The sequence below is a fragment of the Protopterus annectens genome, chromosome 5.part0, assembly GCF_019279795.1.
Source record: "Protopterus annectens isolate FY-2018-M chromosome 5.part0, PAN1.0, whole genome shotgun sequence".
Taxonomy (NCBI): Eukaryota; Metazoa; Chordata; order Ceratodontiformes; family Protopteridae; genus Protopterus; species Protopterus annectens.
Window position 1 is genome coordinate 1,976,006,335 of NC_056735.1, and position 23,235 is coordinate 1,976,029,569.

A 23,235-nucleotide genomic window follows, 5' to 3' on the forward strand; every position below is an offset into this window, starting at 1 on the left:
ATTCTCAAAAAAACCCCGTCTCGGTGGAAAATGAAACAGGGTTGACTCACAATAAGAGATTGCAACTCAGATATGCATCTTGCAAAGGTCAGAGCAATTAGTAAAACTGTTTTCCATGTTAAGAATTTCAAGTCAGCCTGATGTGCTAGTTCAAACAGAGAAAGGGTCAGCATTTCCAACAAAAAATTAAGATCTCAAGGAGGAGCCACAAGTTTTCTTTAACATCTGTTAAGCAAAATCTCTTTCAAAAGCATTTTCACATGAGAATGTATTGAAAGAAGAAGATCCACGTGCAGACATGCTAAAATCACTGCCAAATAAACCTTGATGAAGGAGTAAGAAAGACCATAAGATAAGAACTCTCACAAATACTGTAAAACCAGAAAAACACTAGCCCTAAAAGGGTGCTGGTTACGTTGCTGGCACCAATAAGAAAACCCTTTCAGTTTGCTAATATATGATTTTCTGGTATCAGGCATTCTTGAATCCATTAATACGTACTCTACATACTCAGTAAAACAGGTGCATAAAGGGAATTAAGACCTTATCATTCAGGCAGTCAGATGAAGTTGATTGATCCACCCCAACCGCAAACACCCCTGTTCTTGTGTGAGTAGATCCATTCTGTAAGAAGCCTTTGGTAATTGCCCTTGGCCAATTCCAATTGGAGGGAGAACCACTGTTGCCCGGGCCAAGAGGGAGTCACCACTTGAGATTCCTTGTAAATCTTCAGAAGTATCTTGGATATCAGTGGAAAGGGCTGAAAGGCATACAGAAACATTCTTGTTCAAGGAAAGGAAAAGGCATCTGTCTTCTAGGCCTGCTTGCATAAAGTCCTGTAGCAGAACCTTCCCAGCAGACTGCCTCATCTCTGAGGCAGAGAGATCTGCTTGAGGAGATCCCCACAGATGGATCAAATACTGGAATACCTCTTTATCTAGTTTCCATTTGCAAGGGTCTGCCTTTACCCTTGCTCAACTTGTCTGGCGCATAGTTTTGCTCTGGCAGGATTGTAGGATGCCTGTAAGAGTGAAACTGTGCTTGTAAATCTATACCTGAAGCTAACATGGCTAGTCTGCAAAAACGGTAAGACCTGGTTCTCCCCTGTGTGTTGATGTACAAGATGACTGTGGTACTGTCTGTAAAAACTTGAAACATTAGAACGAGCATATCTTTTATATGTACTTGTTTGCATCTGTCCTTGGTGTCACAAATATCTTGCATTTTTATCCTCCCTGAAACTACTTCCCAAGCAAAGTCAGAAGCTTTTGAGGTTACTAACAGCTTTGAAGGAAGAGGGGAGAAGAGGAAACCTGGATTTAGGGATATTTGCTGTCTCCGCCAAGTGATGTCTCTTCTGACAAATCCCAGAACTGGGATTTGAAAACACAAAGGATGTTAACCCTAGGACACAGAGACTTCAGATACCACTATATCTTTCTCATGTGAAATCTTTCCAGGGGAATCATGAGAATCATAAATGCCATGAGACCCAGAATCCTGAGGTATTCCCTCGTACAGGCCAAAGTCTGATTGGAAAACTTTAGAAATAGATCTAATTTTTTCTTGTGAAAGAAAAGGTCTTTGAACTGAGGTGTCTAGCTGACATCCCAGAAACACAATCCTTTGTGAAGAAGTCAAAAAAAGACTGGAGCTAGACACACTGAACACTCTTGGTGAAGTGGATAGTCCAAAGGGTAAGGCAGATAATTGATACTGTTACACAGACTCACAAAACCTTAAGAAGTGCCTGAAGTCTGGATGAATATGGATGTGATACACATTTTAAATCTAATGTTACCAGGAACTTTTAATGAGGAAGAAGAGGTAACAGGTTGTGAAGTGACATTTTGAATTTGGGCACTATCACAAACTGTGTTAGAAAAGAAAGTTCCAGAACTGGCCCTCAGGAATTTTCATTTTGGCACTAAAAAAAAAATCCTTGAATAAAAACCATTCCCCACCTGGGAAGCAGTAACTTGTTCTATCACACCCTCAGACAGCATGTGATGAATACAGGTGGAAATAGGAGTCTAGTCTGCTGGATAAGGGATTACCCCCTGGAAAGGTAGAATTTCCTCCCACTGCCATTTGCAACCTTGATGAATGACTTTTAGAACCCAGTTCTCTTAAGATATCTGTTGCCAAACAGGATAGTGGATGTTCAGACATTCTGGGAGGGAAATAGGTCTGCTAGGGTGGTGAAGGGACAAAGTCCCTTAAATAGTTTTTCTGACTATTTGGACCATCTTTGGTTTTGGGATATTCCAGAACTCTTTTTGGAATACCCTTTCTTCTCAAAATGTCTGTTTACCTGCATTTTTGTAGAAAATTTGGAAAAAGGAGGGCTGGAAAATTTTAGCAATTCTCTACATCAGCTTACCCATTTCATCATTCTTTTTGATCTCGTCTGCAGCAAAGGGGCCAAACACAATCTCTATCCAAAGTAGAATGTAAAACCTCACTTTTTAACATCAGTTGAGAATTTCTGAGAATACAGCCAGCCAAACCTCAAGACAGTACCAGTGGCCATACCCCCTGGAAGAAATATTAACTGAGCCATATACACACTGTAAACAATGAGTAGTAACTTGTACAAACAGAAGTAACTGAATTATTTAAAGCAGAATTTTCCTCAAGAAGAAACTGTAGACAAAAAATTCCTCATAACTTTTAATCAAAACAAACTAACATGAGCTTGACAATTCAAAATTCTGAAAATCAAAGTTGCAGAAGTATACCCTTTTTTTCCATACTTATCAATAATATTCCTAATCAGAAACAATAGGATTGGAATTAACTAAATGTTTAGCAGGAACGCGATCCTATAGCTACTGGGTCAGGTCTGGGAAGAGTGTATAAATCTTAAAAGCTTGGGGAACATTATTAATCCTGTTGGCCTTTTTAGAGGCAGCTGGCACACTATTAGGAAATTGTAGGCATCAGCACACATCACCCAAACCTGAAAGAAATTAAGGAATGGGTGAAGATTCTGGAAATTCCTTCTGTAGCAGTTCAGAGTATTTTCTGATGGACTGAGAAACATCAGTGTCCTTCCACTGGAAACACTGACATATTCTGGAAATAGACTCATAAAAAGAGAAAACACCCACAGGGTGATTCAGAAACTGATCTCCCCTCTAAATCAGAAATCTGAGGAGAAAACCCTGTACCTGTCCCCTTACTCTTCTTGTCCATATTTAGAAACTTGACTCTCTTCAAGAAAAGCACAGTCCATCTTTCTTTTCCATAAACTGCTTTATAAGAGAGATCACTAGCCTGAATTAAACCCTGAGCCAAACCCATTAACTACTGCTGTCTAAAGAAATGTGAGGAGTAGTACATGTTTAGTTTTCTGTTTCTTTTTGACAGAAAAACAAATGGGGCCAACAGTGTTAATAATGGCAGTAGTAGTTTCCCCAGGGATAGGCACAACATCCTGGGGAAACAGGGAAGCCCTCCCTGTTCCCTTTCCCAGAACTGACAGGAGTGCTTCTCCTTTGCCCACTGAGGGGACCCTAAAAGCCACAGAAGATGAGGCAAACCCCCAGTCCATAGTGGCTGTAGGTGCTACACCAGAGGAATCTGGAATAAAAGATGAGTGATCTGAGGAACATCTAATGGCCACAGCACTGTTCACCCAACTGTAGCTGAGGGAAGCTGCTAGCCTGCTGTGGTGGCAAAGGCCGTTTGCTTAACTTTTTGCGTCTGGAAGGAGGACAGACCACGAGCTGACAGTTTGTTCCATGAGCAAGCAGAAACTGGTACCTCTTTCCAAGAGAAAACAAGCAGCAAAAGCTAGTAAAGCTTAAAAGTCTTTTAAAATAATTTTTTCAAATAAAAACACAGTATAAAGTACTTTAAAATGCTGTGCCAGCTTCCAAATGTAAAACAAACTCAATTTCACCTCAGGAAAAAAAAAAAAAAAAAAAAAAAAAAAAAACTAACAACTCTTCTCCAAAGAAAGCTAATCTGCCCAGCAAAGGAACATCACAAGCTGACCGTCGATCCTTGAAAACCTGAGAGAAGCACACTCTTCAATGGCAGGAAAGCTCTGAAGGGATTGCCATCCTAACCTGTCTTTTTAGTCAGCTCAGCTTGAGCTGACCAAGGGTTTGGGAACATGGAAGGTGCCCTAAAGCCTTGGAAGCTGGCCGGCAGTTATATCCTATGCAAGACATAACTCATATAGCCAAGGCTACTGCGGCACTGATCAATATGATGAACGTCTTTATACAATCTATCTGCTTTTTCAGGAGCAGCATACTCTCAGGAAAATTGCAGGCAGTGACACCTGGATCTTTCAATGAGTACTGACAGAATGAGCAAAGGTTCTAGAAATTCCACTTGCAACTGCTAATAGTATTTTCCGAAGGACTGAGAAAACGGAGTATTCTCACACTGAAAATATTGGCACATTCTGGAAATAGTCTCAGAGAAAGGGACCCCCCCCCCCTAACAGAGAGAACCAGATAGAGCTCTCCTCTGGATATGAATCAGAAATCGGAGGAGAAAATCTGTCATCTGTCCCTTCATCTTCCTGTTCAGATTCAGGATCTTGAAACGCTTCAGAAAAAGAGGCATCCCTTTTTCTTTTACCAGAAGCCACCTTATAAGAAGGATCAATAGCCTAAATTAGACTCTGAGCCAGATTTACTACACTACTCCTGTCCTGAGAAATTTGAGCAAGATCAGGAGCAGATACAGGTTTAGTTTTAGTTTTCTTTTTGACAGGAAAAATGTAGCTAGCTGGATTGTTAATGGTGTCAGCAGCTTCCCCAAGAATGGGCACAACATTCTGACTAAACAGGGAAGACTTCTCTGCTCCCTCTCCCAGAGCCAAAAGGAATGGCTCCCTTTGCCCATTGAGGGGATCCCCAATAGCCACAGAGAACATGGCTGCCTCCTGGTCCATACTGGCTGTAGGTGTAGCATCCGAAGGATCCAGGGTAAAAATAAATAAATAAAGAAATAAATAAATAAATAAAGAGTGGTCTGAGGAGCCAGCTTTGGCCACAGCAGAATTACTCACCTGGAGCGGAGACAAACGGATAGCCTGCTGTGGTGGCAAAGACTGTTCACTTAACTTTCTTTGTGGCTAGAAAAAGGACAGACCATGGGACTGCAAGTTTGCTACATGGTCAAGCCAACAATGGCACCGGTTTCCCAGGGAAAAAAAGCAGCAGGCCAGTAAAAATTTCAAGCTATAAAAAGTCACTTCATCCTCAATACAACACAGTAAAGAGCACTTTAGAAAACAAACATTTTTCTAGAAAAAATGTTTTTCAAGTACTTTCAACAACTTTTAAACTAGCAGGAAAAAAGTGTGCTCCTGTTTATAAGTACAATTATGTCTCAAGACAGTCTGTTAAAACACAAACTCCTAGTAGAAAAATAAGTTTCCTAACCAGGAAAGTACAATTAAGCAATAACTATTGAAATGTGGAAGCCCCCCAAGGGGAATTATTTGCCTAGCAATGGAACAGCACAAGGTGAGTGTGATCCTCAAAAGCCAGCATAGGAGTGTTCACTTTGGCGGCAGAAAAGCTGCTCTGAAGGGCTTGGGGCTCAAACCGGTCATATACAAGCTATACATAAAGAGAGAGATTTGTCATGTAACGAATATACCTTCTCTGGACAAAATTCCTCTCCTCAAGCAATGTGGCACACTATCTTCCTTTAAGAAGGAATTAAGCAACTAAATGGCTAATCATAAATGCATCCCAAATAGCACAGGCCTATTACTCTTTGAAAAAAGGAGGCAAAGTCTAAGGATGGGTACTGACAAGAAGTAAATGGCCATATGGCGTAGTTGCCTTGTACATTCTACGACAGCGATATTAGCTTAGGAGAAGAAACCGAATAGCATTTACTGTACAAGAAAATCGACAGAAATAAAACCGCTCACAAGCACCACAGCTATAAATTCCTATAATGTTTGTGGATGTTGCATGTCATTAGACAATCCATTTCTTCAAATTAGAAAGGTAGTGATAGATAGAATGAGCAGCTACCTTTAAACACCTCTTATTCAGCCCAGTTTATCACACCAACCGCAAACCACCCACAGCATTGTTATCTACCTGCTAGAGAGAGAGAGAGAGAGAGAGAGAGAGAGAGTGTGTGTGTGTGTGTGTGTGTGTGTGTTGGGTGAGGAAGGAGTAAAGCTGAACATTAGCTGCAGTTCTACACAATGTTTAGCAGTCTTCCCAATGGCAAGCAGCTTATGCAACAATTAATAAAAGGTATATTACGTTAAACAAAAAAAGTCTTCAAACAGAACTCCTTAATTTGTAAAAACACAAACAATACTTACTTGAAGCGGCTTAGATACAAAGCTTGACGGTGAACATCATCTGGGTCTATCTCAACAGGATTTATAACAGCAAGCTGATCAATGGACCATCTAAATCTTCCCGGTGTCTAAAACATTGCAATGGAATAAGAAGTTATGTACCTACCATAACGTTCCATGTTAGTTGTCTTCTTCTCGCCTTCTTTCTTGCTGGTTGGTTGGGTTCGGAGCCGATACTCTGCTCCGACTCGGCCATCTTCAAAAGCTCGTGAGCTGAGTACTGGCTAGAGGCCCCCCCCCATATCCCATGATGCCTGGCACTAGATACCCAGATCTCGTCTGGTAACCTAACTACAGACATAATAATAACAATTATAATAATACAGTAAACTGTAGTAGGATACATGAACCTACTGGAGAGACAGACAGTCAGAAGTAATAGCCAGAGAAGACTCAGCCAGTGATAAACAAACCTAAGGAACTCTTCTCGGTCTACTAGGATAGGGGGATGGAGGGTGGGATGCAAGAAAGAAGGCGAGAAGAAGACAACTAACATGGAACATTATGGTAGGTACATAACTTCTTAATGTTAAGTTGTCTATCTCGCCTTCATTCTTGCTGGTTGGGACAGCGTCCCTAGCACCTCAATCCTGGGTGGCTCATTGGAACAGACTCTTCAGAACAGTGGAACCAAAATCAGCTCTGCTTCTGGAAGCCACATCCAGCTTATAATGTGAAATGAAGGTATGTGGATTAGCCCATGTAGCTGCCGTACAAATAGTTTCCATTGGCAATCTGGCCTGAAAAGCCACTGAAGTAGCTAGAGCTCTGGTGGAGTGATGTTTTGGTTCATCAGGAAGCTCTTTATTTCTTAACTGATATATAAAAGTAATAGTAGAAGTCAACCACCTAGATAAGGTGACTTTTGACACCAGTATACCCTGTTTTCCCTCAGAGTAGGACAGGAACAACTGGTCTGATTTTCTGATTTGCTTGGTTCTATGCAAGTAAAAGCATAATTGTCTATGAACGTCCAACTGATGTAACTTGTATTCTGCCTTGTTGGAATAATTTGGAAAGAACACAGGTAGGTCAATGGACTGATTCAAATTATAATCAGAAGTAACCTTTGGAAGAAAGGAAGGGTTAAGTCCGAAGAGAAACTCTATCATTGTGAAAAACTAGATAAGGAGGACGAACACAAAGAGCCTGAAGTTCAGAAACTCTTCTGGCCGACGTAACTGCAACCAGAAGGGTTTTCCAAGAAAGAAACTTCAAGGAACAAGAAGCTGCCGGTTCAAAGGGGGGTAGTATCAGGGAAGCTAAAATCAAATTCAGATCCCACTGAGGCGGGGGGGGGGTCTCTTACTGGGGGCCTGAGTAGAGTGGTCCCTTTAAGAATGGCTTTACAAAGCTTATGGGACATGATGCTTGAATCAGATAAGCCCGTATGAAAGTTTGAAATTGCAGCTAGCTGAACTCTAATCGTGGCAGAAGAGGATCCAGCTCGAAAAAGTTCTGCTAGAAATTCTAAAATATGGTGCACAGGGGCTGAAAAGGGATCTATATTCCTGGTCTCTGCCCATAAGGAAAAACGTTTCCACTTTCTAGCATAAGTTTTTCTAGTGGTCGACTTATGTGAGGATAAGATGATTTCATGCACCGAGTGGGAGATGTTCGGAAGCCTGGCTAAGGTCAGAAGTAGAGAAACCAAGCAGTGGGCTGGAGAGACTGAAGAGATTGGTGCAGCCCACCCGATTGATGGATCAGGAGGTCTGGAATTGGGTCCATGGTCCAAGGCTGCTCCAGAAGGTGATGATGCAGGAACGGGAACCAAATTTGTTGAGGCCAGTAAGGGGCAATGAGGATCATCTTGCATCCCAATGTGGTAGCTTTCTGAATTAGTTTGGGAATCAGAGGAAACAGAGGGAATGCATAAAGAAGTCCCTGAGACCAATCGTGAACTAGAGCGTCTCTGAGGAAGTGTCCGGGAAGAGGGAGGAGAGAGAAGAAATTGTCGCACTTGCTGTTTAAGGGGGTGGCAAAAAGGTCGCAGCAAGGCTGACCCCATTTGCGGAAGATTTTGTCTGCCACAGTCTGATTGAGAGACCACTCGTGAGGCATGAGAATTGCTCTGCTCAGCCTGTCTGCTATAACGTTGGACTTCCCAGGGATGTGCGCTGCTATCAGAAACCGTTGGGAAGAGATCGCCCACTGCCAAAGTCTGAGTGCTTCTCGACATAAGGGGTACGACTTGGTCCCACCCTGCTTGTTGATGTACCATACTACTGACATATTGTCTGTTTGAATTGCAATGGTCCCGGTGGGAAGAGTTCTGAAGAGCTTGCAATGCTAAAAGCACGGCTCTCATCTCCAAGACATTGATATGCAGATGGTACTCGTGAGGCTGCCAGGTGCCTTGGACTGTTCTGCCCTGAAAATGCCCCCCCACCCGATCAGGGAGGCGTCCATGGTCACCGTAGCTACTGGAGGAGGAAGAACGAATGGTCTGCCCTGGTGTAATGATGGGGAAACCCTCCACCAAACAAGTTGGTTTTTGCATGACTGTGTGATCATTATCATGTGAGACATTGGGAGTTGCTGGAAGGACCATTGTGTGAACAGCATCCACTGAAGAATCCTCATGTGGAAATGTGCAAGGGGGACTAGTATGATAGCCGCTGCCATGAGACCCAATGTTTTTAGGACAAATCTGGCCTGAATCTTTTTGCATCCTAATAAGACCTGCACATGTCGTCGAATGGCTAACACTCTGTCTACTGGAAGAGTCGCTGACATGTCCTTTGTGTTTAAGTTTGCGCCTATAAAGGTGATAGATTGACAAGGCGACAATGCAGACTTTTTGAAATTTATTGTGATGCCTAGAGTGGAGCACGTTTGGATGGTGTAGTCTCTGGCTCGCAGCAGGTGATGCCTGGTGGTTGCAGTAAGGAGCCAGTCGTCTAGATATGGAAACACCTGGAATCCTTGCAGTCTCAAGTGAGCGGTGACTACTGCCAAACATTTGAACACCCTGGGGGCTGTGGTGAGACCAAAGGGCAGAGCTCTGAACTGATAATGACTGGCTCCCAGCCGGAAGCGGAGGAATCTTCTGGAGCATCTGTCCATTTTGATATGGTAGTATGTGTCCTGAAGACCTATGGAGCACATCCAATTGTCCTGACCCAGAAAGGGTAAAATGGACTGTAGCGTGACCATCCGGAACTTCGTTCTTTGAACAGACCTGTTTAGTCTGCTGAGATTCAGAATGGGTCTCCAGTCCCCTGTCTTTTTGGTACCAAAAAGAACCTGGAGTAAATTCCGGATCCTTGTTGGTCTGCTGGGACTGACTGGATGGCTCTTTCTTAGCAGTTTTGAAATTTCTTGAACTGCTTGATCCCTTAGATTGGGGTGGAACATCTGGAAGGGATTTGTTGGAAAAGACTGGAGTGCGAAAGAAGGGGATTTTGTAGCCTTCGGATATGATAGAAAGTACACATTTGTCTTGTGTTGTACTTTGCCAGGCTTTTGGGTACAGCGATAATCTTTCCCCCGACTGTCTCAGAAGGTGGACAGTCGGGGAGCACTTCAGGGATGCTGGAAGGGCTTGTCAGAGAAGGATTCTCTTTGGCCCTGATTTTGCGGACCCCCTCTGCCCCTAGGGCGGCGTCCATTGTTGTTCCCTCCTCTGCCCCTGGAGGGGAACTCTCCATGTGCGTCAGGCATGGCTCCCTGGGTTTCCGTAACCACATCTTCCCACTCTTCTGACCCTTGGGATACGGTCTTGAAGGAGTGGAAAAACAGACTCCAACAGCAGAGAGAGTCTTGCCTTCCTGCTCACACCTGGTAAGGGTATCCTTCACCTGTGGTCCAAACAGAGCAGAACCATCAACAAGGGTGTTGGTGAAAGATGCCCTGAAGGGTTCCGCAAAGTTGCATAACCGCATCCAAGCTTGTCTCCTCAAAGCCACACCTGTGCCTGTGGCCCTACTCGCTCCATCGGCTGCATAAGAAATGAGCCGCATGGAGGAGTTTACTACAGAATTTAGAGTCGCCAGCTGGGAGGCAATCTTAGCCTGAGCCCCCACAGCTGATGGATTTTGAAGGGTATCTCCTAACTCTTTAAGGAGGTCCCTTTGAAGGCGGGTAAAATGGCACAAATAGTTCAGAGACCTCATGGAAAAGGTCGCTGAGGAAAACATCCGCTTCCCATATCTGTCCATCGTCCTAGATTCCTTATTAGGGGGATGGACAGATGAAGTTTCAGCCAACTCCTTTTTAGTGGCCGCTGCTACCACCATGGCATCAACGGGAACACCCTTGGTCAGAAATTGCTTGTCTTGAGGGGCAGTAATGAATTTGTGGGCCTGCGGGGAGTTGGTTCCATTGTGTATGGAGCTGACCATGCCTTTCGAGCCACCACAGACATCAGTGGATCGAAAGGCAGAGACACCCAGGAGGTGGAGGATCGGGAACCAAACGCGTCCAGGAATACCGACATCCTCGGAATGGTTAAGGGTAGTCCAGTTCCCCCTCTGCCTAAGGATTTCAGTGATGTCTGAGAAGGAGACATCCTCAGAGGGGGATCTCGGGGACCCTTCCAACTCCTCCAAATCGGTATCTGAAGTGACAGACTCAGGGGAGTCGACATGCTTCCTCTTGCATTTTCTCTTTCAAGGGGGCTCCTCTGAATGAATAGGGGAGGCCTCGTAAGAGGAAGATACACCCAATGGGTGCCCTGGAGCGCTTGTTTCCCACGCTTGGGGTCTGGAGGAGGGGCAGAGGCAGGAGCAGGCACCATGGGGGGAGGAGCTGATGAGGCTGACCGTGAGGCTGACTCAGATGCCAGCACACTCCTCATGACCTCGAAGGCACCCCTTCCCGATACCGGTGAAGGCACCCCTTCCCGATACCGGTGAAGGCACCCCTTCCCGATACCGGTGAAGGCTCCGGCTCCGAAGAGACAGGGATCCTTCCCGGCACCGAGAGAGACGGCTCCGAAGCCGATGTAGGAGCCGAACTCACTTGCGCCGAAGCTCTGAGAGGGATAACGGGTCGGACAAGGGTCTGATGCCACTCGCCCCCTCGGAGCCAACGAGGGAGTCCCGGCGCCCAGATCCCTCCAAGGACGGCACCATGGAAGAGATCGGAGCAGACGACGGAACCGAAAGGGGAGGTATCGGTGCTGACGGACCCACGGTTCCAGCCTCAGAATGCTCCGGCTCCGAACTCAAGGGATGAGTCGAAGGAGGAACTATTGCAGAAACAGGTAGAGCCAAACCCTGATGAGGGGGGCTGGACAGCATTTTTGCCAGCGCCTGCGACTTTAAAAGCCTGCTCACCACTCTCTCCAAATCATGGTCAGATAGCCTAGACGACTGAGAAGAGTGGGATCGATGACTCCGCTCCGAATGCAACAAGGGTGACCCTGGAGCCGAGTGCATCGACTCTAAGGATGGTGACCTGGAGTGTTTTCGACTCCCTGATGGTTCTGACGGAAGAGTCGGGGCCAACTGAGAGATCGGTACTTCGGCTCCAGTCGGAGCCGAAGCTGACTTAGAGATAGGTACTTTGGTTCCAGCCGGAACCGAAGTTGAAGCAGAAGCCATAACCGGTGACAGCTCTGATGGCCTAGAAGGTTTCACTGACTGAGTCTTGGCCGGTGATCCTTCAGGTTTAAGCAAACCCCTAAGGATAAGCTTATTCCTACGCTCCTGCAGGACTCTTGTACTAAAGGCATGACGCACCGAACAAGAGTCCTGCAGGTGTAGGGAGCCCAAGCAGTAGACACAAGAAGTGTGACCATCTGTCAGAGACATTTTCTGACAGCATGAGTCACACTTCTTGAATCCCGGCACTTTCGTGTCTTTAGACATTCCTGTAAAGGAAAATCAAATACAAAGAAAAAGTACAATGGAAAGTAGGTAACTGGAAAAACGCACACAATCCACACAAGTTACCACACCCTAACAGCACACACACTGTATAATACAAGACCTACAAACTACCACAATTTCTAAAGAAAATTTTTTCTACCTTAAAAAAGAAAACAAGGATAAGCCTTTAACTAAAACGGCTTACCTTAAAAAGGCAAAACGGGAGTGGGGGAGGGACAGGAAAAACTCTCTAAGGAGAAAACAAGTTTTTAAGGGGAATTAAACACTAACAAATTACCACAGAACCTACAACTATGCTATGACAATAATTATATATCTAATAAAATACAAGAGTCCTAAATATTATGAACAAAGTGAAAAAATACAACCTGAGCCAGTAAATGCAACCTCGTAGCAGAAGTGGCAAACGAGATCTGGGTATCTAGCGACAGGCATCATGGGATATAGGGGGGCCTCAAGCCAGTAAGCAGCTCTCGAGCTTTTGAAGATGGCCGAGTCGGAGCCGAGGATCGGCTCCGAACCCAACCAACCAGCAAGAATGAAGGCGAGATAGACAACTTAACGTATACTGTTAACATCAAGACAATATGCAAGCAACTCAAGCTAAAATAACTTACTGGCATGCGCAAATATTTATCAACATTTTTTTACATAGAAAGGTATAAGTCTATATTTGCAAACAATTTTTCTACTCAGGAAGACGACATGCAATGCAGGCAATAAGCATTTTTGTCTGGCATTTCATAAAATATGTTAATCTAAAAGTACAATACTGCAAGTAAACTTACTGTAACAGTAGATGTTCAAATGGTTCACTATTACAGTGTCACATAGCTATACGGAATGTATATTGCCAAGGGCAGGACATCCAGCCCGTATGCAAAATCTTCTGGGAATCTTTGACATGTACTATATGTCAAAGGAAGCTTGAGGATGTGCTGGTATGAAAAAAGAGGTACAGGCTCCAAACTTCAGAGCTTTCTTTCTTCTCCAGGAAAGGGAGGCTGAGATATGTAAACAATCAGACCAAGGTTACATAAGTGTGGGTGAAAAGTGGGATAGGGAAAAGAGAACTCCACCATGCCAAAATCATCCCCAGAAAGGTTGAAAACTATAAAATGTAAGGGTGTGTAGACAAGGTTGCAGTACTGTAACAGTGATGTACTACAAAATCTACTATAATAGTAAGTTTATTTACATAACTGCATTACGTTCATCATTAGATCACTGTTGCAGTTTCCAAGCCATCATGCAGGGGGGGGGGGGGGGATCTGGATCCCCATTGTTTGTTTATATACCACATCACAGTGGTGTCTGTAATTAATCAGAAAAGTTCCTGGACTCCACAAATGGTTCAAGGTCATTAATGCATTCACCAAGATATTCTTATCTTTGAGGTTTATGTTTTTTTCCCCTTGAAATAATGGTATTAAAGATGCTGTACTTTGCCTGGGGGATATTGTAGCCAACAGATCAAAGTCTAAAGCATCTGCATCTACACACTGGGATGAGGCTGGATGTGGAAATTGGAAGACCTAAATTTAAGGTTTGGTCTGCCAATCATACCAGTTCTTTCCTGTTAAAGTAGAGCACTGAAATTTGGGGGAAGAAGAAGAAGAATAAGAAATAAAAACAGGATGCTGGTGCTGAATCCATACCAGCTTGAGAAACCTAATTTTTTCAAGTGTAAAACAGCTAGTGGAATCATCAGGACAGTGGAAGCAAAGTATTTCAAAATCCTGAAGTATTCCCTTGCTGTGGTTATTGAGAAAGTTCTAGACTAAACTGGCTGTGATAAAATATTTTGTTTTTTTCTGGAATAAGAATAACCATCAAAAGGGATGAGTCTAGTAGGCAACCTAAAATCTGACAGTGTGAGAAGACATAAGAGAGGATAGTCTTCAGACTGAGACAAACACCTAGGTTTTACAACAAATTCCTGACCGTGTTGAAGAGAGTCTGCAAAAATAAGGCAAATTGTTTTAAACATGGAAAAACGTGAAAGCCTTGCAGTCTATAAAAAAAAGCAATCACTGATTCTAGACATTTTGTGAATATCCTTGGAGATGCTGAAAGATCAAAGGGTAATGAACAGAACTGAAATGTCTATCAGAAACAGAAAATCTTAAACACCTGAAATTTCTGTGAATGGGTATGTGGTGATAAGCATCTTTTAGGTCCAGCGTCATCAAAAACAGAGGAGGAATCAGAGGAAAAAGTGGGCAGCACAGTGGATATTGTTGTTGCCTCACAGCAAGAGATTCCCCAGTTCAATTCTCATCTGGGCTGCCTTCTGTGTGGAGTCTGCATGTCCTCCCTATTTCTGTGTGGGCTTCCTCCCACACTCCAAAGACGTGTGTAGGTGGAAAACTGGCCAGAGGTGTGAGTGTGTGTGCTTGCAAAAGTGTGGATGAACTACCATGGCAGGGCTAGCCACCCGGCAGTAAAAACCTTGGCTACAGATGACTGTCACTTTTGAAATGATACCCTGACCCCATGTGTAAAAATGGGAAAAAGTGGTTGCACATGGATGGATGAATCAGCGGAAGAACAGAGACTGAAGGGTGAGCATTTTGAATTTTGGATATTTTATGTGAAGGTTTACGAGAAAGTCTGGTATAGGTCTCCAGGTTTCCTCTTTTTTGGGCACTAGGAACATTCTTAAATAAAATCTCTTTTTTTTTAGGAATATGAAATTTCTAAGACACCTTAAAATAATACATTAGAAATGATGGGAAGAAAGAGATGGGCTTGGATTTTCTGACAGTAGAGAAATCCCCTAGGTTTAGAGCAAAGGAGTCTCAGTGACACATGGAAAGTATCCAGAACAGGTAATAACACCCAAAAATATGTTGCAATTCAATTCCAGATGAAGAAATACAGAGTAAGACTGCCTACAATGTTTGGATTGTGGCCCAGGAACAGATGAGTTTGGAAGAAAATCACATTTTGCCTCAGATTGTCCTTGAGCCTGGGAAGCTTTTTTTTTCACCATTTTTTGCACTGCTTCCAAATTTCTACCAGAATTGCTTAAAAGGTTTTCTGTAGAAGGGCCCAGGACTGGAAGGATAATTCCTACTGTACTTAAGAATGGTAGCCTGAAAATTTTGTTTGACTCCTTGGACGAGATCCTCTCTCTCATCAAATCCTTCTTCCTTGCCCAAGACAGCATTAAGAATTTGTACTTCATCTTCTGGTAGATGTAAGCCAATCATATCTTATGCATAACTGACAGTTGCAGCTTTTCAGGACAATGAATAGGCAAGAACACTTTGAAGACTGCTTAGCAACTTTTACCACAGAAGACATCAGGCTGAGAATGGAGGATTTAATGCCCAAATCAGGTAAAGGGGTATCTGCCTTATTCAAGCCAGCAAATACTGCATCATGTCAGCCTAACGGTTAACTGTCCAGAATGCTAGAGGAAATATAACCCCCTCCCCTTACCTGCAAAAATCTCTTCCAACCTTGTCAGAAGGCAGAGCTGCAGTATTCCAAACAGAGGACCTTTCAACCCTTTCAGGTTTTTCTGGAAATCTTTCCCGGGAGCCTCATAATGACAAAGGAAGTGCACTTGGCTGGGTAATTCCTCTGGTATCAGAGTACAGAGGTAAGAAGGATTTGTCTGCAGTCTTTCGTAGTTTTACCTTGTTCCGGTATAGTTTTGAATAGGCTAGCTGCCTGTGGCCCAAACAAGATTTTTGTCAAGGGGGGAATCAAGGAGCTTAGTCTTGAAATTTTCTGGTAAGGGCTGGTTGTGTAAAGTACAGTTGTGTACACTTACCATAGATGTAGATGTTCAAGTGTATTCATGTTGCAGTCCTGACTTGTGGGATTTCCTGATGCAGAAGCCCTTGGCAAGCCCAACTACCAAAGTAAAAATCTTACTCCTCCTAAGGCTGGCAAATGCCACCCTGACATCAGTATGCTTGGTTATAAAGGCAACCAGCCGACACCATGACATTAGCTATTTCTTGCCCCATAGAAGGTAGGAGCCCCCAGGATGAACTAGAAACAAGGGTAAAAAAGGGGCCTGCAGAGTAAACCCTCAGGGGGTTAGGGGGTTCTCTGGTTAGTGAAGAAAATAGAAGCAGACTACTACTGCAGGCAAAAGGGGGACGGAGGGAAAGAAGACCGCAACAGTGAATACATTCAAGCATCTACATTTATGGTAAGTGTACACAACTGTACTATGTTTTTTGTGTTTCACTGTTGCAGTCCTGACTTTTGGGATGATTCCCAAAGCTGAGATGAAGGTGGAAGGTAGATTATGGAAAGGAGAGGATGCTCTGCAAGATGGCAGTGGCAAATCCTGCTCTAGACTTGGAGAAGACTGGTAAATGGTAGTGTTTAGTAAAGGTATGCACAGATGACCAGGTAAGCAACTTCCAAAATGTCTTTGGTAGGCATTGGGAAGACTGGTAGAGAAGGGTGAAGGCTGCCAGCCTAGTCAAATAGAATTTGCTACATAATTCTGGCATTTGTAAATATAAATATAAAATACAGGCTTGTTTCTTAAATGAAAGAAAACACTGTAAAATGTGAACTTCAATACTGTAGCAACATTGCCATCTGTTGTAAGGAAAACAGAGCCAAACATTTCAAATGCTCTTTGAAATTAAAATTATGTTTTGTATGTCCTTTGAAGTTAGACTTTGGAGTCGATGAGTTTGGAGTAAGCACCCTGCCTATTGTTTTAAGGCTAAAGTTAATGACCAAAATTTACATGTGGAATGTCCTTTATTGCTCCAAGTGTAAAAGAATGTAAATGCAGTTTCGGTGTGGCCTGAGAACCAGGAAAGTGTAAACAAATGATGCAATGTTTTAGCAGAACTGCAGTTTCAATTTAAAAAGTGAGAACCAGAAATTAAGCATTTTGATCTTGGACATCTAACCTACAGCCCTACCTGTTAGCTTAAGTTATTTTAGAAGTATGTTTTCTTGTAGTAATAGCTAGGAAATTAACTTCTAAGTGTTTTTTCTGTTATGTCAGAACTGTACTACTGAATTATTTTAAGTTTCTGTGTGATCTCTGAACTCTTGAATAGCACTGTGGTGTCGTAGTATTGTCTTGTGTTTTTAGTATTATTAAATATTTTTAAACCCTTCCCAACTGTGGCTGCTTTATGTAGAGATAGTCAAGTTCTAGATTACATTGCATATTTATAGAGTTTATTGTACAAGGCCACTCTAATAAGCCTTGACTGATTAGTCACACTTACCAATTGGATAACAATATTGCAGAGTCATAATTGGACACCCTTTTAAGGGCCTTTTGAGTATCTGATAATTATTAGCTGGTGGTGGCAATAATTACTACCATATAGTCTGGGTAAAGGGGCACAGCTGGAGAATCTGTGTCAGCCTTTCCCAGAAGTGTCTGTGAAGTTATATAAATACTCATCTCAAAGGGTGTGCGTGTGCCAGCTACTTAGGCAGGGACATGAAGCACTGGTTGGACAGAGAAGATTCTGGAGGTTAGCTTGCCAGCTAGGCTGAGATCTGGACCCTATAGCTGTGCCAGTGGGGAGTCTTATTGGGGACCTGGAGAGCAACGGAGAAACCAGCCCCAGACGGACTGTGATCTCTGTGTGCACGCAAGGGAAATTGTACTTTACTGTGTTTATTTTTTTATCCTTTCCTCTTATATGAGACACCCTCTCTGGTGTTAGTGATGAGGATTGAGGCTCCTTGATTGCTGGGCCAGGGCACTACTTTCAGGAAGGCAGGAGAGGTAGTAGTGGCCCTAGTAGAGTGAGTCATTACAGTTTTCAGGAGGCTTTTTGCCATGATGGTTGTAACAAAAGGAAAACAGTGGGAGATCCACTTGGAGATGGTCTGTTTGGAGACGGTTTCCCTTCACAGCCAATGGCAAAGGACACAGAGTTGGTCTGATTTTCTGAAAGTTTTAGTTCTGTCACGATAGTAGTGACGTTGTCTGTGCATATCCAAAGAATGAAGGATTCTTTCCTCCTGGCTCGGAGGCTTGAGGAGGAAGCTGGGCAAGTGTATGACTTGATTCAAGGATGTGTCCTTGACCACCTTGGGCATAAAGGATGGATTAGTCCTCCTGAGGGATACTCTGGGTAGAATATGAGCAAAGGTTCCACTGCCATAAGAGCTTGCAGCAGAGACCCTCCTAGCTGACGTGATAGCCAGTAAAAGGGCAGTCTTCCAGGTTAAGACGTTTAAATCGGCAGAAATTGCCTGCTCAAAGAGGAGTAGGATCAATTTTTCTAGAACAAAAATGAGGTCCCATGGAGGTGTGGGTTGCCTCCTGGGAGGTGTGATGTGAAACACTGCCCTAAGGAACTGCTTCATCAGGGGGTGGGAAAGAGAGGAGGAAGAGTAGGTATGTGGGCTGACATGGCAAAGGCATAAATTTTGATGGAAGAAAAGAAAAGGCCTCTGTCCATCAGGATAGCCAAGTAATCTAAAATAGCAGAGAAATTGGCTGAGTTATTATTGAGGCCTTGCCGCTGACACCAAATGGAGAATCTTTTCCACTTGGCTGACTATGATTTTCTAGTACTAGGTATTCTAGCCACTTTGAGAATGTTTTGAACTTGTCTGCTTAGGGTGTGCTCAGAGTAGTATTTTTGGGAATTATCCAGGCTGAGTTTTGAGAGTCTGTAGGGTTGGATGCACAAACCTCCCCTTGTCCTGAATCAGAAGGTCCACTTTCTGAGGTAACTGCCATGGATTTTTGTTGGTTAAACTTAGTAGCAGAGGATACCAGTGCTGCCTGGGCCAGTCAGAGGCTATCAGGATGACTATTGGGCCTTCTTCCCTGATTTCCAGGAGGACCCTAAGAAGAAGAGGCAGGGGAGGAAAAGCATAAAGGAATTGGTGGCTCCAAAGGAAGGAGAAGGCATCTGTCCTCCAGGCTGGGGGTAGTTTGCCCCTGGAACAGAATCTTTTCAGTTGAGCATTTTCTTTGGTGGCACAGAGGCCAAGCTGTGGGATCCCCATTTCTGGACTATGCTGAGAAATGTTTCAGGATGCAGATGCCACCCATGGGGCTCCATTAAGTTCTTGCTGAGATGATCTGCTAGAGTGTTTTGAGTCTCTGGGAGGTAGTGTGCAATAAGGTGCAACCCCAGAGTGAATAGTCTCACAGACCTGCATTGCTAGTCGACAAAGGGGGTAAGATTGAGTGCAACCTTCTTTACCACATGACTGTGGTGCTGTATATTTTGACAAGCAGGACCCCTGGTTTCCACTGATCTTTGAAAGCCACTAGGCCCTTTTGCACTGCCATCGGTTCTTTCCAATTTATGTGCTTGTATCTGAACTGATCTTCCCATCTGCCCTGGGATTGAAGGTGTTAGAAATGAGCCCTCAGGCTGTCTCTAAAGCATCTGAGGTTAAAGTTTGGCTCTATGAACCTGAAGGGTAGACCCAGGTTCTGGGCACAAGTCTATGTCCACCATGCAAATTTCTCAAGGCAAGGGATCGGTTTAATTTGTCTCCATGGACTGAGTGCTGGCACCACAGATTCTTGAGGTACCACTGGAGCTTCCTGATGTGTAGTCTGGCCAGAAGGATCATGAGGATACAAGATGCCATATAGCCTAATGATCTGAGGGAATTCCCAGGCTGAGATGCATCATCTCTGTATGATATTTTGGAAATATTGAGTCAAGGAGGAGATCTTTTCTGGAGAGAGGAAGGCCTTTTGAAGAGAGAAATCCTAACAGCCACCCGGAAAACTGTCCTGGTGGCTGGGTCTGTGTTGGATTTGCGAAGACTTGTAATGAACCTCAAGGAGGTTTGGACGGTGTGAGTGAAGGCTATATCCTTGAGGAGCTTTGACAGACTCATGACTTGAATGAGGCAGTCATCTAGATTGGGGTAAATTTGGATCCCTCTTGTTTTGCAGAAGGCTATCATAGGAGCTAAACACTTTGTGAAGACCCTGGGAGCAGTAGACAAGCTAAATGTCAGTGCAGAGAATAGAAAGTGGCTGGTACCAGCTCTGAAACTAAGAAAACTTCTGCAAGATTCCTCTAAAGAAATATGCAAGCAAGAATCTTGTAGGTGTAAGGTGACCATTGAGACTTAAGCAGCTACTATGGGAAGAAGTTTTTGAAGAGTCAACATTCTGAATTTTGGTACCAGCAGGGACTGATTGATGGTGGACAGGTCTAGAATAGGGCGCCAAGAGCCTTCCTTTCTGGGAACCAGGAACAGTCTGGAATATAGCCCTTTCGCTACTGGATGTGGTATTGGTTCCACTGAGCCCTGTGAGAATACGTTGTGAATCTGAGAAAGGGTCTCTGCTCTTCGATTTTGTGGAACATCTAGGCAAACGGAGCATCTTAATGGCTTTTTGAAAGTGAGCTTGTAACCATTTGAGATAACTTTCAGAACCCACTTGTCTGAAGTAATGAGGGGCCAGTTTTCATTGAACAGGGATAGCCTTTTACCTAGTCTTCCTCCTATCTTTTCCTGGGAGAGTGGGGGGGGATGGGAAGGGGAAAGGAAAACTCATTGATGCTCTCTGCCAGGGCCGTATAGCCTAGAACTTCCTTCCCTGGGGGTTCCTGAGGACCACTGCTGGGGCCTTTGTGATTGCTGCTGCCTTTGAGGCCTTTCCTTCAGATGCTTCCTCTGGCAGCTTTTTGATTGAGAGGGAAAGGACCAGTGTTTAGTGGGAAAATTCCTACTAAACCTAGGAGGCTGAAGTTGGAGGTAGTCCTTGACAGTATGCATATATTTTGCTTTATCTTCCATCTTTTTTTTAGCACAGCCTTAGCCTTTGGCCCATAAAGGAAGTCCTTATCCAGGGGTGCATCTAGAAGTTTGGATTTGACATGGTCTGGTAGGGTCCGTTCCCCAAGCCAAGGATGACTTCTAATGACAGAGCCAGATAAATTAGCTTGGCTACAGGGCTCTATAGCATCATAGCTGCAGTGTAATGAGTATCTAGCCACCTGGAAGCTGGAATGGCAAAGCTCCAATAATTCCTTAGAAATGTTCTTGTTCTCCAGGGATGATATCTTTTGCCTTATTTTAGTCTAAAACATTTTGTTGGTATTTTATATTTTATTATATGAAACTGGCAGTTAAGAAATCTCATGGCTAGGGTAGCAGAAATGCACTTTTTTTTTTTTTTTAACCAAACCTATCAAGGGCCCTGCTTTCTTGGTCAGTAGGTAAAGGGTTCTTTGAAGAGCTGACTCTTGCTCCCTTGAGACCTGGAGTGATAACTTATGGGTTAGCAGAGGGGTTCTGCAAGTCCAGCACCCTGTAAAACCTGTCTGGTTTTCAAGGGGTTAGAGATAGAAACTCTAGGTTCAAGGAAGATTCCATAAAAAACATCCTCTACCACCTCCAATACAGGAATAATAGCCAAAGGTTTGTGTTCTGGAAGGTCAACAAACACTAAGCCTCTTTTTAGATTGAGGTTATTCCTGTGCTTTCCAATGGAAATGTTCCCTCGTGGCATGGAATATTTCCCCAAAAGTGATGTCTTCAGGAGGTGAAGCTGAAGGCAGAGACTCCTCAGAATCCGAATCTTCAAAAGAAGAAAGAAGGGTCCCTCTGGTCAGACTCCTCACCTGAATCAGGAGGTTTTGAGTAAATTTCAGTGGTAGGATCCCTCTTCTTTTCCCTGGGAAAGAATCCAAATGGGGTTGCCTAGCTCTGACTAAGGAGACAAGGTCTTCAGCTTACCTGACCAGGTCTAGCTGATAAACCTGCTGAGTGTGAGCTGGTGGGCCTAAGCATAGGACCTGAGGTAGAACCCTTCTTAGAAATGGCTTTGGCCTAGGTACATCCGCAATTCTGATCTCAGTCTCTTTGTAAGGCAAAACCGATGCAGGCTGACGCCTTGAAGGAACGTCACCAATACAAGATAGTTTTGTTGGAAGCAAAGGTCTACTGATAAGACTCTGAACCAGACCAATAAACTGAAAGCCAAGGCCTGTGTAGAAGTTGCGGGACTGGACAGCATGTTAGACTCCACCTCGGTTGCAGAAGGGGGCTGCGAAAGCACTTTGCCTTCCTCCACAATAACGAGAGTTGGGGGACTAGCAGACAGTGAATGGTTTCTGTAGAGGCCCTAAGCTTGGGTCTTTTTCCCTTGTCCTTCTTGCGGTTAAGGAGCTCAACCTCGAGACGACCAGCAGGCGCCATTGAACAATGCAAAGAAGATGGCAGACTAAGATGCCTATCTAAGATTTCGGCCCTATGCCTGATGGCCCTAGAATTGAAACGGATGCAAAAACGACAACTAGGGACATCGTGATCCAGGCCTAGACAGGTGACGCACAAAGTATGAATGTCTCTGCGTGTGATTTGCTTACCACAGCGGAGATAATTGCTAACCTTATCTGACACGAGTTAAAGCAAGAGAGAGAGTTCCCCAATGGGGTACTTGGTAGAAGACTTCTCTCTGGTGCAGACCAACTAACGCACTGAAACACTGCTTCAGGCTCCGATGGCATGAAAAGACTCAAGTCATGGTGTTGGCTGACTCCCTTTATACCCAAGCATACTGACATCAGAGTAAGGCATCTCAGCCTTAGGAGGAGGGAGATTTTTACTCTGGTAGTCGGGCTGGCCAAGGGCTTCCACAGCAGGAAATCCCACAAGTCAGGACTCCTAGAGTGAAACATGATCATCCAGGTGTACCTGAGGATGAGTGTACTAGTTGCAGCTGCTCTGGAGGAGGCCTCAACAGTATCACAGCTGCATTTAATACTATGTTTTGCCACTTAGTGGCCTGACTGACCAAGGACAAAATTTCTTGTTTAGCCTGTCACTCTGATGTCCACTACTGCCTTATTTAAACTAATAAAGATAGATGAAAGGTATTTTATCATCTGGGTCTGATACATTGTTGCGCTGAAGACCAGAGTAGAAGTGTAAACCCCCCACCTCATTATCCATAGCCCTGCTGTCCTTGTCAGAAGGTACGGCATTAAACTTAGGTAGTAGTTTAGATTTGTCAGAAGATAAGGAAACAGCTGAAGGGTGAGCTACAGAATTGTTAAGAAACTTAACGTCCTTTGGGACCTTGTAGAATATGTCTGGCCT

At 44.0% G+C, this 23,235-nt stretch overlaps 1 protein-coding gene across 2 annotated transcripts in view; it reads right to left on the reverse strand.

Annotated features, from left to right (window-relative positions):
* The window catches only part of BORA (BORA aurora kinase A activator), a 1,242,116-nt gene that overhangs the window by 1,042,052 nt on the left and 176,829 nt on the right, over positions 1-23,235 (reverse strand). For both annotated transcript variants that reach the window (XM_044071743.1, XM_044071742.1), the window contains one exon: positions 6,317-6,423. In XM_044071743.1, the coding sequence (XP_043927678.1) occupies positions 6,317-6,423 (107 nt within the window). The remainder of the gene's footprint in view (positions 1-6,316; positions 6,424-23,235) is intronic.